Source organism: Ptychodera flava, chromosome 12 (assembly GCF_041260155.1).
Source record: "Ptychodera flava strain L36383 chromosome 12, AS_Pfla_20210202, whole genome shotgun sequence".
Lineage (NCBI taxonomy): Eukaryota > Metazoa > Hemichordata > Enteropneusta > Ptychoderidae > Ptychodera > Ptychodera flava.
The window spans coordinates 40,657,715-40,676,180 of NC_091939.1; the positions used below are offsets into that span (position 1 = coordinate 40,657,715).

An 18,466-nucleotide genomic window follows, 5' to 3' on the forward strand; every position below is an offset into this window, starting at 1 on the left:
GAGTTGCAGTCAAAGGTTATGGAAATCAACATGGCGACCATCGTTGGGTAGTAGACGACTTTTGCTTCCTCCCTGTCAATTACCCAAAGCTCGGGTACCAGTTGGCTAGATGAGTATCCACTTTGATCGAAGTACCGACCAAGTTAACGTTGACAGCATGTCCGGAACTATTACGGACGAATCACCCACGGATCCCTACGGGAGCGAAACGGAGGTGCTCTTGAACCGCGACGATGCACTGCCCAAGCCCACAGAACTTGAAACCCCGACTGAAGAGGGATCATCCCTTGCTGCAAACAGTGGGCCCGAAGAACCCGGCAAAAGAGGATATATCACTGTCGGTATTCTATTTTATGTAAATCTATTAAATTACATGGACAGATTTACTGTAGCAGGTGAGTCAATGAAGCTCTCTAAAATACCAAACATGAGGCGATAGGAAAGTAATACAGTTGTAAAATAATCATGTGACTATGTCAGGTTTTGAAATTACGTCATATATCGCATGACAATATACATGGACGTTATCGCATGACACAGTGCAAGGACGTTACGTCGGTGCACTGTACTACAGGGAACTCTTACAATAAAGCAAAAAACTGAAGAGATGAGCGATATCATATGATTTTCCTTCACATCCGATAAAACCTTTTGCATTAATAATATGTTTTAATTTTTTAATCGTTGTATTTACTTGAGTTCAATGATAGACAGTTTGTGTAGATGCATGCCCACTAACATTATGATAATGTACATATGAGCCTACGTCTTCTTATACACCCTCTCGAATATATTTAGAATAATTTTTATTTGATGTCAACATTTTAGTTCATGCCCTAGATGTAAACTAAAATTACAAATGGTCTTTAAAGCCCCCCACTCAGTTATCAGATATTTTCTAATATAAATATTATTTACTTGATGAAATATTCAATTGGAAACAAAAGAATGACAAACTGTTAATGGGCTGTTGATACATTTGCTAATATGAGAACCTGGGATTGAGAAGGGTGCCTTTAAGTTATGGCATGTAACCGCAATAACATAATTTAAATATTTATTTTACCAATCAGCTTTAAATATCGCATGGCAACAAAAGATAATATGTCAGTTAGTTTTGTTTTCCATTTCTGAACACAAAAATACACCACAGTGCCACCTGGGTTCCGTTAGAGGTCAAAAATGTTTATGTTGCAGTAGAAAGCTCAGAGAAATATCTCAGGGATTCTTACTGTAACCATTTGAGGAAGCCTCAATCACAGTCATGTAAAATTGATGGATCATCATCGCAACCTACATGGTATATTTTCTGAAACTTCAAAGTATTCAGAGAAGAGAAAGCATACTGCATTGTTTAATAGCTGTTTCTTTCCAGAGAAAAAGTTATCCCAGGTGGGTTAACAGTCCATGCATGACATACTTGAAAAACATGGGACTGCATCTTTCTTATAGTACAAAGTGGGGCTTGTCTGAGGGTGCCATAAATGGTGTGCTCTTACAAACATACCCCTCTAATTGATGTCAGTTATCATGGGTGCAATATTCTTCAAGTCTTGCCTACTTCCTTTGTAGAATACTCCAAAAGCTCTGAAACCAGGAGCAGAAACCAACCACTTCTCATTTCATGTCAAATTCAATTTCCATTTCTTACAGGGAATCTGAAAAAAATTCAACAATACTACTCACTGAATGATGCAGAAGGCGGTCTTTTACAAACTGTTTTCATTATCATGTATATGATAGCAGCACCTCTATTTGGTTACCTAGGGGATAGGTATAACAGAAAAATAATTATGAGTGTCGGTATATTTTTGTGGTCCTGTTTCACTGTCCTTGGGTCTTTGGTACCAGCACATGTAAGTACAGCCTTGTAATTTTACATTTTTTCCAAGAATTTGGCTCCCAATAACAGAAACTTTTTGTCAGTTTTGTACCTTTATTTTAAGAATTTATTTGTTGCTATATCTTGTACATAGAACTGATCCCTGGCATGTGATGTTCTGGTCATCATCATGTTAAGGCCAAGGAAGCCTCACCCAAAAAACAGTTGACCCAATATAATTTTCAAAGCAACTACTTTTTCTTAGAGAGGTGTATTCCATAGCCTTCTGAAGTAATGGCACCCCTGCTATCATATTGATTTGTTAACTTATTCATTGTGGCCTACTGTTCTTCCGTTTCTCCATTCGCTGTAATCATCTCACACATGAATTCAAGACCTGTGTTCATTGTATTCCCTTCATAGTGAATGTATATTCACAACATTTGCAGCATAGCTTGACACGTAGGCCATCCCATTCATGATATGATATACCTAAATTTATTAGATTGATCATTCAATGTGCAGCTGCTTCATTTGCCTGCAATTCTTAAGAGGAATATAAAGCATTTATCTGTCTGTCAAGGAAAAGAGTTGTTTTGGTATAGTTTCAAAACCAAACATGTGGCGTTGAAGGACAAAAAATGAAAAATCACGTTAAAATCACATGAAATTATCATGTTTACCAGCTGTCAAGGACCAGAGGCTAATGTGCATTTTTTGAATGAACATTGATGCTATGGTTGTACATTTGTCATCATTCTTGAACGTATAGTTTTTGAAAGTTAGTCTCTTCAAAACTTTCAGTATTAGACAATTCCTTGTTTTCACACATTAATGATAGAATTTAAATGTTATCTGGAATGAGTTATGTTGAGTGCTTTATGATATTCTCGTCTCGTCTGTTGCATTTTCACACAGTGGGCACCAGCATTTTTTGTTTTACGTGGACTTGTAGGTGTAGGAGAAGCTAGTTATTCTACCATAGCACCAACGATAATTGCTGATTTATTCAGTAAAGGAATGAGAACCAGAATGTTAGCAGTGTTTTACTTTGCCATACCAGTGGGAAGGTAAGACCTTAAAAGTAAATGTAATTTCTTAAAATCATTTGAACTCAGTAACCGATCTACACAGGACATCTATTGCTTTTTGTGTCATGCAAATGTCTTAACTCTTCCCCTGTTCTCCGGTGTGCAGGGCGATGTTGATCATTTAGAACCAAGGGAATTGGGCTAAATCACTGTGGTTAAACATTTAGAAACCTAATCCTGTATTTTGCAGTATATCTCCTCTGATAGTGAAATATTTTATGCAATTCTCAGTTTGTTAATTTTCATATGGATGTATCTTTTCTGAGCTGAAAGTGTTCTTTGATTAATCAGCTAGTCAAGGAGTATTGTCGACCTGGTACAGTGGAATATATTCTTATGATGTGGTTCTATGGACTGCGGAGACTTTTGAAGAAGTAACTTAAACTGAAACGTTTATTGTCTCACGAGCACACACTAAAAATTATACCAGCCCAAGGAATAACCCACTTTTACTGTTCACTCAATCTTGCACTCAAGCTGTAAAAATTTACACGTAGTAATGGTGATGTTTCCACCTTTGTTTGTTTCTTTGGAAGAGCCAATCAGGTTGTATTTTTAAATACAATGCACAATCCGTAACAATTATTCTGATTGGTGGGCTGTTCTGGCAGGTGTGTGAGATATGAACATGATCTCCTATGGCAGTGGGTCAGATGTAATGAGTTGACTGGCAGCTAACAAAAACATTAAAGAACAAGCAAAGGCGGAAACATAGCCATCTCTATTGTACATAAATGAAAATAAGGCTGTGTATACATTTGGTTTTCTGTTGATCAAGTACCTTAGAGGAAACTCTCACTTCAAATTCACACAATGTCTACTTTTGTCATCAAATCCAGTGTTGAATGCTAACATGGTATTTTTTTCTGTTTATTTGTTTATTTAACAGTGGGTTAGGATATATCATAGGTACCTATGTTGGACAAGCTTTAGGGGCATGGCAATGGGGACTGCGAGTCACACCAGTATTCGGTGTCATTGCAATATTCCTCATCTTAATACTTGTAAAAGAACCAAAGAGAGGTGCATCTGATGATCACAGTCGAGTAAGGGCGACAAGTTATGGTGAAGATTTGCGTGCCCTGTTAAAACGTAAGTAAACTTCATTGTTTTGCAAGTTGGGCCCTCATCGGCTTTTCTCAATAAATGGTCAGTTGAGGTTGCTTTAATACATAAAGAAATCATAATGGGAGTTTGATACAATGTCTTTTTTTCTGAGTCCAATCTTTTCTTGTTTTGTTAATTTGTTCCTGTCAAATGTTTATCAGTGAATAAGATTGAAAAACCGACCAGTCTAAGACAGTCTGTAAGCTTCAGATAGCCTTCAGTTTTGAGAGGAAAGTGTTATACCAGTTTGAGTATTCCACCTCATAGTTTACCCACTTCCTGCCTGGGTCATCTGCAGTTACCAGATTAAAATAATAAAGTGTAACATGTCTTTACAACATGTGTGAACAGACTTGGCAATTTGAAGACCATAAAATGATATAGAAATATGATTTTCAGAGATTTGATTTGCTAAAACTTACATAAACAGAGTGTCTGTTACTGACATGAAGAGACTGTGATAGTGTCTGTCACAGCAATGTGTGTTTAGATTTTTCCTCTAAGCACTGTGATTTTTTGCTGATTTTAAATGACCTGAAGTGAAAAGAGTTAACATTTGTGTATGCTCAGTCTGTAAAGTCAGTAAAAAATATGATTTTTGTCTTGTATTTCAACAAACTGCCAATGAATACTGTATTGCCTGGTACACTGTGAATATTTACAAAAACTGACGATTTTGTTTTTCAGTCCAAGCTACATTTGGTCAACATTTGGCTTTGTTGGTGTGGCTTGGGTGGCAGGATGTCTATCATGGTGGGCACCAACCTACATTGAAGATGCTTATACATTGAGTGGTAGAGACGGATCAAGGTCAGTAGAAATACTAGTTCTTATGAATTCAAGACATGGATCTCTATATGCATAATTTTCATAGTTATATGTGGAAAACTCTTAACAAATTAAAATTTCATTGCATTATCACAAGTAATTATTTTAATATCAACAAAATTATCAATTTGATTCACACAGTCTTTACTTTTTCATCATTAATATGTCAAATTGTTACTATAGCAATGTTCAATATCTAAAGAATGAGGATGTGTCAGAATACTGTATGAATATAAAAAGACCAAGCAGAAAGAATCCTGAAGAGTATCATCTGTGAATATTCATGGAAGGTTAAATGAAATAACTTTTATTCAATGCAGTATCATCATGACCAGGTGATAGTAATATTTAGAAGGAGTTGTTCAACATTTTGACAAATGGTTGAGTTAAAAAAGGAAGTGTATTAAAACTTGTAAAAGAAAACTTGATTGGATCTCAGGTCTAACCAATACTTTGGACCTCTTTTATCCTATTTGTTAATATAAACTGTAATTTTGATTGATAAAGATTAGTTGTGAGTTTCTAAGTTTCCACTTTTTACTTTACTAGTACCGCATTGATCTTTGGAGGTATCACTGTGGTAACTGGTATTCTGGGAGTTGCACTTGGAGCAGAGATTGCCAGACGCTGGAAGAAGTACAATCCAAGGGCAGACCCTCTAGTCTGTGGCATTGGTCTCATCGGATGTTCACCATTTCTTTATTTTGTAATTACTCTGGCCCATAAACACCATATCATTTCATGGGTAAGTAAGACTATACCTTTTTCTGCACAGATTTGATGTAGCATATAACTTACCATCATGTAGTCATGACAATGAGAGCTGACAGTGAAATCAAATATATATGTATCCATTGGTGTGAAAAAACTGCTGTTGGTTCAGTGTGCATATTGCCATACACTGTGAACTTGCTGTTGAGATGATTGTCTGGCCAGTTGGTTCTAGCAATAAGTGAGCACAGATGCCGTACTATTGTCATAGTTTCTATAGAAAGGACAATTATATTCATCTTCCACTTATCCTAAGTTACAGAGTGTATTAACTCTATTTATTAAATCAATATTGTTAGTCTGCCTTCTTCTATTGCTAATGGCGATGTAGATTATCAAAACAGAGCAAAGGCTTGAAAGTATGTTCTGGTTCCAATAATCTGTTGAAACATAAATAATTGTGCAGTTTTGGTTGTTGTGTAATACTGAATTGCCATGGTTGTTTACATGCATCTGACACTCAAGTGAAAAACTCGACATAAATAAAGTATCTCTTCTTGAAATAACCAATCATATCCAAAACCATATGGAAATATATGTTTATCAAAGACATTGCCATGGTATATCTACTCAAATTACTGAGCTTAATCAATATGAGATACATGCTTGTTTCAGCAGACAGTCCCTAAGTATTTCAAATAACATTCTACATGTAATGTTGTAGCGAATGTAATTAACCATATTCCCCAATTACAGTTTCACAACCAGGTAGTTGCATTGCTTGGTATGCAAATAACTGAAAAAAAAAACAATTTCTCCTTATACCAATTCAAGAACATAAAAAAAACAAAATGCCCAGATTTCAGCATCCTGGCATAAAATAGCAAGAACCATAGAATCAAACAGTTTAAAATGACAGTTCAATAGGAAATTACCAACTCTATATGAAGCTACAGAAATAATTTTCATAGCTTTGCTACCCTGATCTGCAAAGTTTACCACCGCTTTTGATCAGGTATTTCTTGAAAATAATAACAAATTAATGTATTTACAATATGTTACAACGTTTCAATCACTGAGGTACCATTTATCTGGACTAGACTTACTACTTCCTTCATGAAAAATAACATTTTCGGTTTTGCTTAAATTCACTTTTCATGTGCCACATTTTTTACAACATTGAGCAAAAACACCTATTAGGTTTTATAAGTTTCCGACTGAATCTGCAAACAGAATAATATCATCTGCATAAAATTGACAAAATATATCATACATTTCTTGTGTTAACTTTATACCCATCTGACCTGCATTCCTCAACTTACCATTCAATTCTTCAATGAAGAAGGAAAATAAAGCACAGCCTTGGCAAATGCCACTGGGTAAACAAAGTATGATTTATCTAATCAAATGCTTTAGAAAAGTTGAAATATAGCAGTAAAATTTCCCCAGCTGACACTCAATATTTTTGGATTATGGCATATAATACAAATATGTTGTCAACAGTACTATGTCCCTTATGGAATCTGCCCTGACAATCAGATATAATATCCATTAATTCCAACCATTAAGTAAGTCTTTCATTTAGGACGGAAGTGAAAATTTGGCCAACAAAGAGATACCCCTATAGTTATGCAAATAATCCCTAGAGCCTTTCTTTCAAAGAGGAATGACAATAGCTCTGGACCATCCAGTGGAGAAATTTCAAATTCAAAGATGTAATTGAAAAGCTCACCCAGAAGTGGTAAAATTCAATTTGCGGAATATTGATAAAATTTACCTGGTATCCTATTTGGACCAGATGCTTACCCATGTTTTAAACTACACAGATTTCTAATAATTTTTATCTTCTGTGATTGGTTAATTAATTTCTCTAAGGTAATCTATCTGCATTAGTTTCTGCGGGTGAAACATAATTGTCAACTATCCTTAATAGACTGAAAACAATCCATGTCATTCTAATATCCATCTTCACGATTACATTGGAATTATCTATGCAAACCTCAAAATAAGTGTATTACAAATCTATATCTGGATCATGTTGTCAGTACCTTTCCGACAGACAATTATTTTCAATGCACTCAAAAACTTCTCGGATCCCTTTGACAAGGCTTCTTGCTTCTACTGTCTGTGCTTTTATAGACCATTGATAATTGTGTTTGCTATCATGACAAGTCTGTTTGAAAGTCCTCATAGCCAATTTGTCATTGCTGAAGTTCAAACTGGTTTTTTTGGTCTAAAATATGTTAGCTTTTCATACATGGTAGATGTGGTCTCACAAATCTTTCCAAACCAAGATGGATGTTTCTGTGATGTCCAAGTGTTATTTTCAGCAATACTGAAATAGCATTGACTAACAGCTGTCTTGACTTCTTTGTAGTTTTCAAATAGCAGGGTTTATGTGTGATAGTTAAAATGTAGCTTTTTCCAATGTTTTTGGACATTGTGTGAAGCAGGAGTACTTAATTAAATTTAAGAATGTTCATGAACATGGATACACTTTTCAGTAGTTTGAAACATTGGCATCTCTCAGTTTGAACAAGATGCCTTGAAGTTTTCATAAATATTTCTTGAACTAATCCAGTACATGGTGTGGGAGTACAAAAATTGTCAACGTTTTGATCAATGTCCTTTCCAGGCCATGAGGAACCAAGCTACATGTCAAAGTGATAGAAGTGAAGTAGTTACCAATGCAATGCTTTTCATGGGTTGTTAGTTGCTTATCCACAAAATCCTGCAGTCAACGCAGGAGATTAAAAAGACACGAATTCACTGCACTTTGTGATAGCATTATTCTATAGCATGGCAGTAAATCTTTGAAAATAAATGTGCATAGTAGATATGCTTTATGGACACATCACTCCCTGACCTAATCTTTAAAAAAGATCATAAAAATCATAGACCCTAAACATTTTATGTGTCAGGGCTCGAAATTAACTTTTTTCCCTGGTAGTCCAATTGGGCTACCATTTTCTAAAGTTGGTAGCCCAGTGACAAGGTTTGGTAGCCCATGCATGAATGAAGGTTTTTTGTAAAGGATATTTTTATTTATCTCTAGACAATGAAATATTCATTTTGCATGATTCTATCCAGGAAGTGAATTTTCTAGTCTTTCGACATCAATACCTGCAGATCATAACCTTAGGAGAACGGTATAGCATGTGCAGTGGACAAGGGTGACGCCTCAAAGTTTGAGGACCAATTCACACTTACGCAGAGCTTCAATGCAAATTTTGATGTTCGTCATGACAACGACTTTTCACTTAGCACGTGTAAACATAGCATGGCTTAAAATAGATTGGCTATGAATTTCAGGATGAGACTTGGTACAGTCATGTTCCCAATACTTTCGTGGCAATTTTGGCTATATTTCTCCACCATAGTACACTTTCATGGGATGATCTCGTACATTTCGGAAAGCGTAATTTGTGGATGGCCCGACAGCTTTTTCTTTAGTTTGAATAATTTTGTGTTTAATTGTGATTGATACCTTTTGATTAAATAACTATGAAAATGAATTTTCATAGGCCATTATTTCCAAAGCCTGTCATCCAAGTACATCAGTTCAGATAATGATATTTTCTTGAAAGTTTGTCTCAACAAATTAGACTGCACTATCGCCTTTTAACTTGCATAACAAAGTCATAGTTTGGCTTTTCTGTGTCAAGCTTAGTAGACTGTATGAGCGTCGGTCATCTCACAGCGATCAACATCATGTCGCCCGCTAAGCAATTTCATGTCCCAGGCTTTGGTAGTCCGTGTGGGCTACCATTTCATGGGTTTTGGTAGCCCCAGGGAAAAGTTGGTAGTCTGTGGACGCGGGACTACCGCTAATTTCGAGCCCTGTGTGTTGTGAAGTTGGTCAGGTATTGTTTATGTTGGTGTTGATGGAACTATCCTAGCCGACTAATGTTTTAGTTTTGTACAAAACGTGGCAGTTGAGTAATTTTTTTTGTTACGTACTGCTTGTACTTGCAAAAGATTTTTAGAGTATCGTCAGAGTTATCTACAAAACCAGAGAAAACTTTGCACAGTATAAGCACGCATGATAAAGATATCAGCATTTCAACATACTGACTTGTTAGGCTTGGTCCTAGTCTGACATACACATGTAGCAGATCAAGCCAGCCAAGGTGATAAGATAATTCCATTATTTGATTAACATAACCCAGATGATGTATCGGTAAAAAAAGACCACAGTTGCCATCCCTCTATTTTAGGGTCTATTTAAAAATAGAGAACTGAAACCACTGAATAAAAAATGTCATTTTCCCAGGCACTAGATCATTAAGCTTTATTTGACACAGTCTGTTCACAATTTGTTGTTAGCTTGCATATTTTCAATGAAAGACAGAAGAAATAATTATGAATACCATATGATGTCATGGTAATCAAACCTGTTTGTATGACACGATAGATGATAATACACAGATATTTTAAATTCTCTTCCCTGACTGCTCTCTAATTGCAGATAAGATCTTTAAATCTCGCCTCAAACCCCCAACTTCAACCAGTATACCAACTATGTAAAAGACCTCCGAGAATAATTGTTCAATTGTCCTGTGTACCGTTGTTTTTCAGATTCTTATATTTTTTGGAGAGACGTTTCTCAGCTTGAATTGGGCTGTTACTGCAGATATACTCCTGGTAAGAACTGTGTTTCCGATGTAACCTTTGGAGAATGTGAATGGGTGTGTGTATTCTATTTCTCAGGTGACCTTTGACCTATTCAAGTATCGCCATTCATAATTTATGAGCATTTCCATGAAACACATACAGTAACTGTCACACACCTGCCAATATGAGAAGGCGTTATCTACTTGTTGGATATTGGGTCAGCAGTCTTCAATTGACAAATTAAATGTCTTGTAAACACTTTTCATAAACATAGTGTGCTCTTTGAAATGCCATCAATGTTGTATTTTTTTCTTATTTGGATATTCTTGACGAGTCAAAACAAAGGCAATCCACTGACAGTCAAAAGATTTGGATGGAGAATTTTTAGTAATTTAGAAATACCAATCACAATGAGGCGATAGCTGCTCCACTTCACTGCAATCTCAGGGTACTGAAATTATGTTTTAGAATTAATCTCACTAAACCATAAAGTCATATGCTGTTCATTATTGATGCAAGAAGGTATTGAAATGGTAAAGAGTCAGCATGTTTGTAATTCTTTGAAACATGTGAAAACGTGATATCTAAAAAATGGCATGTCTTATACATTACAGTATGTTGTGATACCAACACGACGGTCCACAGCAAATGCATTTCAGATGTTACTTTCACACACACTAGGCGATGCTACTAGTCCCTATATTGTAGGTCAGGTAAGACAAAGAACTACCTTCCCTGTCTGACTTCAATATTTCACCTTTTTTGTTTGTTTCTCAGTGGAGATACCAGCTAATGAAGCTTTTTATACTGTATCCAGTTGTTGTAACGTCCGTAAAGCTAACGATTCAGGAAGTGAAACCTCAGTGTTTGAGTAGTGGAACTATATAGTGTTTGAGTATCGTTCAAATGATAAACATAGTGTCACAATAGAAAACCATAGTCTGTGTCATATTGGTGAAATATGAGCAGTTATTAAACGGGAAGTTACAGGACCGTGGGCACACAATAGGGGATTACTGATGATGCAGCCATTTGCATACACTGGGCGGGAGTTTTTGAATTGTCACAGCATTGCATTGACCGCAAGATAAATTTAAATAATCATGATGGGCACTTTCTTGACATATGCAAAGAGGGGTTGAATGGTTGTACAGGGAACACATTTTGAAACATACGTGTTTTCTGACAGAAAAAAGGAACGCTTTTCAGTTTTCTTTCAACTCAAGTTTAGTCGCTATATTTTCACAGACATCATATGCAAGGTTCAATGACAATGAAAGCCTGAAACATTGCAAAATTATGTGATTCTTGGACCAAACACGGCATGTCCGATCAGAGCGTTGTTTTCTTTTACATTTGCATAGGTTTATGATAATCGGCTTTTATAGGTGAAGTTCTGTTGAAATTGAATATTGAATTTCAGATTAACTGTACTTACAAGAATTTTACAAGTTCCAATTGCTGCTCATTCATGTACATACATCTCCACATGAGGACTTGTTGTCTCTGAAAAACAAAATCTAGATGGAAAACATAGGATTCACATTGTCAGTAATTTTCCAGACCTCTATTTTCCAGGTTTGTTTGAGTTTTAGGCTCATGTTTGGTTCATCAGTTCTGTCATGTTGCCATTGGGAGTTGTCAACCATGACATGATCAACTCATAATGTCAGTTATCTGTGAAGTGATAGGAAATATATCACTGGTATGAGGATTGTGTTGAATGCAATGCAATGAGCATTGCAAAGTAACCTGAAGTAGTGATTATTAGAAGTTAACAACATAGAAAGGGCCATTTTAAAGTATTTGTGTGAACCCTTACATGTGCTACTGTCTCATTGACATTGTAAATAAAACAAATATTCATACTTTGTCATTTTTTTCCATATCAGTCTCACATTTTAAATCTTTCCCTTGATATCATTTCACAGATTGCTGATGGTATACGTGGCGACAAAACCAACATCTTTGCTCAATTTACATCTTTACAATATGCACTCTACTTGAACTGTTTTGTAGCCATCCTTGGAGGTGCTTCTTACCTTATTGTTTCGTTCTACGTGGAGGAAGACAAGAAGAAAGCTGAGAATGAAGCTAAAGGTAGAGAAATCAATGAGATGTTTGTAGAGTATTCTGACACTGAAGATGCTTCTCTCTTGTTCAGTAATTCGCCATCCTACGCTGATGATTTTAAGAAAAGGTTTGTACTACTTTGTGACATTGTGATGCCAGATATGTTGATTGAGGTCTGCATTTATCACGTCTGTAATGTCAAACATAAGCTACCTTTATGCGAATGTGCCTGGTCATTGGACATTGATTTGTAAACCCAGTGTCATCAGCTTCATTGCCTGGGTAAAGCGCGATTGTCAGCTTTTGCATCAAATTCCAATCCATCCATTGGAAGCGTTGGTGTTAATTCATGCAAAACTCATGCAGATCTCTTTGCTGTTGCTGAAAAATGGTGGTGCCTGCAACTGTTTGGTTCATCAGTTCTGTCATGTTACCATGGAGATAAAAACATCAGTTTCTTGAATTGTCATCATTGAATTAATATTGCAATGTTTGTCCCATGAAAATGATGTTTTTTTGAAAATTTGATGGTCTGTTCTATTCTTTATCAACTGTAATTGATTTGTATAAAGCGCATTCAGTGTTGGTACTTAGTATGTGAATTTCAATCAGAAAGTTTCACAACAGAATCCCTGCATGAACTCATATACAGATTGTTTGCCAGTTCCATGGCAGATCATTGCAGAGCTTATATAAGTAAATTCAATAAAAAAATTTCCATACTTTCCATAATGTATCATGCACCGGTATGTTTTGGGATGTTTCATACCGGTATTTGGATCACATTCACTATGAATTCCTTCATCTCAATCATCAGCTGGCTGACATATTTGAAACAAGCAACATTCACAAAGTAGTAGATCATCAGTGTAGTGATTGCATTTCACTGAACAAGCTTGCACTATGTCTTGAAGAATACAACAGGTATCTGTATCTTTCTACTCTCTCCTGTCTTCTTTTCTTAATCTTGTAAGTCCTATTTCTTCCATCCTTACCTATTACGTCTGCTTCTTTGGTATCATCCATTGTTATCAGCTGTAGGGTTTGACCATTGTACAGGAAATGGGGGTGAAAATATAACATATGTATATTATTGTATGGAATGTGTAATTTGAAACAGACTACTAGAATGCTTGAAGTATGACACCAAAATGCTGGTATAGATATCTTCACTTTCACTGCTGCATTGGATACAGTAGAAATTACGAATGAAATTTCAAAAGTGGCATCTTACATGAAAGTGGAAATGTCTGTCCCCAATATCTTCATTCTGCACTACTCTGTCATCATCATATCTGTTTGTCAATAGAATCTGATCGTAGCCTGACATTGTTAATAAAATTAGTGAATAAGTACTTGATTGAACATCACAGGAAGAAAGTAGTAATGATACTCTTAGTGTACAGGGTATCTGTGAATGTTGTACACATATTAATGTAGTTGCAATGAAAGTAATGTTTTTATCAAGGATGATAAGCTGGTAAAAGCCTACTAGTATCTCTTCATTTTGATTCTCTTTAGAACATCAAGATAAGTGTTTGAGGAAAGATCAGCAATGTTTCTGATATTCATAAATCACTAATACCACTATTACACAACCTGAGCAAGAATGCTTAAGAGTTGAAAGCATGAACAATTTTAATTGCATCCCGCAGTCGTTTCAACAAATGGATGTATACATATATGTAAAAATTTGCAATCTGCATACACTGCTCCATATGGCTGCTATTTGGCAAATGTTAGCCATGCATTTTTCATACCAGAATTTTTTACGCTATGACATCTTGGTCTACAAACTTGAACATCATGTATCCAGTTATATTGTTTGTGCTTATCCACAGACAATGGCTGTCTATGGCTTATAACATGCTGATGAACATAAATCCACTCACACCCTGCTTTCACACTCTGGTCCAACCAAACAATTGATAACAGTGGAGTTTAAACCAAGCAACGGCAATAAATAAGGTTGATGTAGTAAACCTCTCTTAGTGTTTTTTTGTCATGATGAATGTTTTCATTGAACTACACCATTCACGGCACAGTGACCAACCAAGGGTCATATAAAGTGGGCGATTTTGGTAGCACCTATCATTACAATGATGTGTGGTGATGGGTTTTGTGGATGGGCTAATCTAATGGTATTTGAAAACTAAAAATTTGGTCATTCCAATTTCACACACTCCATATTTCTTATCATTTTTCAGGCTAGAAATACCTTCCAATAAAGGTTAGCTGCTCAGAAATGCATCACAGAATTTTATGACTTTCATAGTGTTTTATGTCATATGCCATAGTTGTTTCATTGACCCATTCATAGTTGTTGTCGTCGTAGCATTCTTGTATCAACCCATTCTATGCTTTTAATATCCCAGTCCTGACATTTGCCTCCAGAGTTCCTGTTACAAACTATCATTGTCATGAGTTGTGCTACAGAAAAATATCTTATTTAGAAGTCTTTCATAGGCACATGGTTTTTATCTATCTCTCGTCAACTGAATACTAGAAAACTCACTTGTAATTTCTGTAATACTGTTGAAATATTTATTGATACATTATTAACAATGAAATTGAGAAACCATTTGTCACTTACACATGCAACTAACAGGCTAAGAGTCATTTTGCCAGACAAAAAGTAATTTTGGACTTGGTCTTTTGACAGTACAGTGGTTTAAATAGGGAAATGTAAATTTTTTTCCTATCAAATTTACAAACATGAATTGATTGCTGAATTACATTACTAAAAGTCTGACAGTGTCAGTCATAATCTTGTAATAAATTGAAATGCTCTGTCTTTCCCTGCAACATGTCATGATCACTTTGTTTTGCAATTCTGCTAAAATTAGAGAAGATGCAAAATTTTATTTCTTTTGTTGGTATAACATTGTGACAGGAAAAGGAAAAGATAAACACCCCTGAACTTTGAAGTTTTCATTTTGAAGAAAATAATTTGTTCTGAAAATAAACTATCGCTACATTTTTTGTTTTCAATGAGTGCAAAACTTGAATTGATATTTCACAAATTCCCAAATTGCAAATGTGGTCAGTCTGTATTACACTGTATCACCTGCTAAGCTACTGAATGACCCATAGCTCTCCTATATCTGATAGACAGCCACTGTGTTATCAATGTGATAAATTGCCAAGTGATGTTTGATCTGCCAAATCGACTTCCTGTTTTGTACTCTTTCACCATTAACTAAACTAACTAAAATAAAAGTCATGAGCTTTGTGAAACCATGCTGACTAACTGTGAATAAAAGGAAAGAGCGCCCTCACACAGGAATTGTTCTGTCAGCCTATTTGCTGATGATGTAAAGGATTTAGTTATCACATGACATATTAATGATTAAATTTGGGAACCATAGTGTAATGTCACCTTGATCATCATTTTTCTCTAACTTTCTTTCGGTACATTTTCAAGATTTGTGATTTATAACATTTGTTTAATCATATCTTCCAACCACAATAATTTAAAAGTAGCATTGACCTAAACCCTAATTATAACTTTACTAACTTTATTTCTCATGTAACGGGGGTAAATATGTTCCAGATTTTGAAAGAGAGAATTTCTGCTACAGCTTGCTATTTTCTTCATCCCATGTTTCTTCATAAATGAGTCAATGAGTCCTAATATGGAACTGTTTGATAAACAGAAAGCTACAATGAAACTGAGAAAGTTGCTATACTTTCCCTCTGTTGTATAAGGACTTCTCAAGAAGATAAATACTTTTAGAAAATTATGACATAACATTAAATCTTTTGAAATTTGTCACTTTCAAATTTAGGAACAATTTGTATTGTTAATCACTGTTGTAAGTTTCCTTTAACGCTGAATTACAGAGTAACAAAATATGTAAGCACACATATATGAACAGAAATAGTGGACAAAATCATAAAACTTATAGTTATCTAGTATTTTCAAAACAAATTTATTGACTTGTAGACTGGAAGGTAAGTGAGTAACCTTTGTTTCTTCCAGGACTGGAAGTAGAAGACGCAAGAGTCGTTAATCACGATCCGCATATTATTGATGCAGTTGAAACAGACAGTACAACAGGGAACATCAATATCTGAAACAAAGTACGACAGGGAATATCAATATCTGAAACAAAGTACGACAGGGAACATTAACATCTGAAACAAACTCGAGACTTTTCCTTCAACTCATTTCCTACTTGTACACTGGGTGCATTTTGTCCACCTTGTCACAGTTCAGTGGCCAATGATGTTAATACTGTGAACAACACCTCTGCAACTACAAGTATATATCTATTTGCATATAGAGCTGATCAGTCATCTGCCAAGATATCTATCCAGAGTCTAAAGAGGTACCTATGTTTTGTTTTGAACATTACTTACAGCTTTCTTTTCAACTGATGTCACTTTCCAGTTAAGGGAGGATAAAGTAGAAACATGTGACCATAATTCCCAAACACTTGCATTATGGGAAAGAAAGATTTCTTACAAATAGCCACATTGTCTGTAACAATTGTAGTACTGTCAACCATTGCATGGACAGTTACAGGCCGGACAGGGTCTATAATGTACAGGGGTTAAGGCTGTCCATTTACATGGTTAAGGAATTAATCTATGTCTGTTGATGAAGTCAAAGATTTATCAAGCTTTTGCTTGAGTTATAAGTTCTCAGAATTGAAAATCATGGCTTTTTGACTGAGAATTGTTAAAAGATATAAGCCCTCAATTCTTCTGTTGTTGTGAATTATGTTGTTTTAGAATGAAATGTTTTTGCTGAAAGCAAGATAGATTTGTCATCCCAGTTACTTTGTCTTCCATTTTCATATCTTTGCCTTGTTTTACAACTTTGATCATTTACAATAGTTGTAGTACCCTTTCTATGCCATAGTGTTTTAACAAACTATTAGTTGTAGCCCTCTTCTCTGTTTGGCTGTTATTTTTATTTTGCTTGGTCTTACTTTTTTTGTAATAAAATTTTCAAAGTTGCAATATTCAATGAATGCATCAGAGTGGTAGATGGTACCATAGACTACTGTTAAAATATTTTATCCTCTTTTATACACATATACAAGATGAGCAATGTTTATTGTATTTGGCAGCTGAAAATATTTTCCTGAAAATTGTTTTGATCATTTTTACCTTAAGTTTGAGATCAAGATGACAGAATTTTTCAACAAAATATGTAGCTTTTCAGTTTTTCTTACATCAAAGCATGGCACTTCTGCATAAGATCATACAATAAGTATTACATATGGTGATGCACATTGTACTACAAATTTTTCTCTGTAGATATCACAGAGGTTTGTGAAATAATGCAAGACTGACAATCTTCTGATTTGATGTTGTGTTCGATTTCTTACTAAATGTATGATGGTGTAACCCAGGCTTTTTCATTGCCTTTATCTGATGATGTTGTCTGTCTTTGTGATGATCTGGTTTAAAAACAAAGTCATTGTCTGAAAACCTGTATTCTCCTTTGCTTTGTTACTTCTTTGCTGTCAAGTTTTTTGACAGAAAACAGTTTCATAAGTCACCAGACATACAGGAACATTTTACAAAATACATCAGATCTGATAACTTATAAAGATCCATCCACTGGCAGGTTTCTGCTATCAGTAATTATGTCCTGTGTTCTTTCATTGTTACAACTAGCTGGATAAAAAAACCCAGCTTTCTTCAGGCTGATTATAACAGAAACACACTTTGACTTCATTTAAACCCTTACGTGAGCATGTAAAGGCTGTATATCTTCTTGTCCATTCCTCAGAATCATCTATTCCATAGAATTATAATCCAGTTTAAAACCAGTTTGCCAACAAACAAAAACAGAATGGCCCTTGAGATCATGCATAATAATTAGAATTTAGGGTTTTCAGAAATATTCAATATGTGAAAAATAAGTGCAGTTTATTTTCTTTCAAGATGTCGCTGATAATGTATTTTGCTTCATTGAGGTTTTGTTGCTATATCCTGAGATATCCTATGTTTTTCTTCAGCAACAGCCCATCCTACAAAAATGGTAGAATTGTCTTTGCTGAGAATGGAACACTATATTACACCTAGACAATATCCTTACATCAAGATGTGATATTTTTTAAAAACTTTTGAAGTGTTGAATTGTTTAATATCTCAGGAATCAGAAATATTTTAAAGAAAATGCAATGAAGTTTGTAGTAAATGTAAATTTGTCTATTTGGTTTGTATAATTGTATGTCACTTATATTAAAAAACAGGTCCTCAA

The 18,466-nt window shown here is 35.1% G+C and overlaps 1 protein-coding gene across 1 annotated transcript; it reads left to right on the top strand.

Annotated features, from left to right (window-relative positions):
* Positions 1-25: 25 nt before the first annotated feature.
* Positions 26-18,466, top strand: LOC139145906 (protein spinster homolog 1-like). Its single transcript, XM_070717355.1, has 10 exons — positions 26-395; positions 1,654-1,856; positions 2,741-2,892; positions 3,803-4,009; positions 4,708-4,830; positions 5,398-5,593; positions 10,138-10,203; positions 10,788-10,886; positions 12,105-12,373; positions 16,229-18,466. Exons 1-10 carry the CDS (start codon positions 110-112, stop codon positions 16,257-16,259), a joined length of 1,632 nt encoding a protein of 543 aa, XP_070573456.1. The 5' UTR covers positions 26-109; the 3' UTR covers positions 16,260-18,466.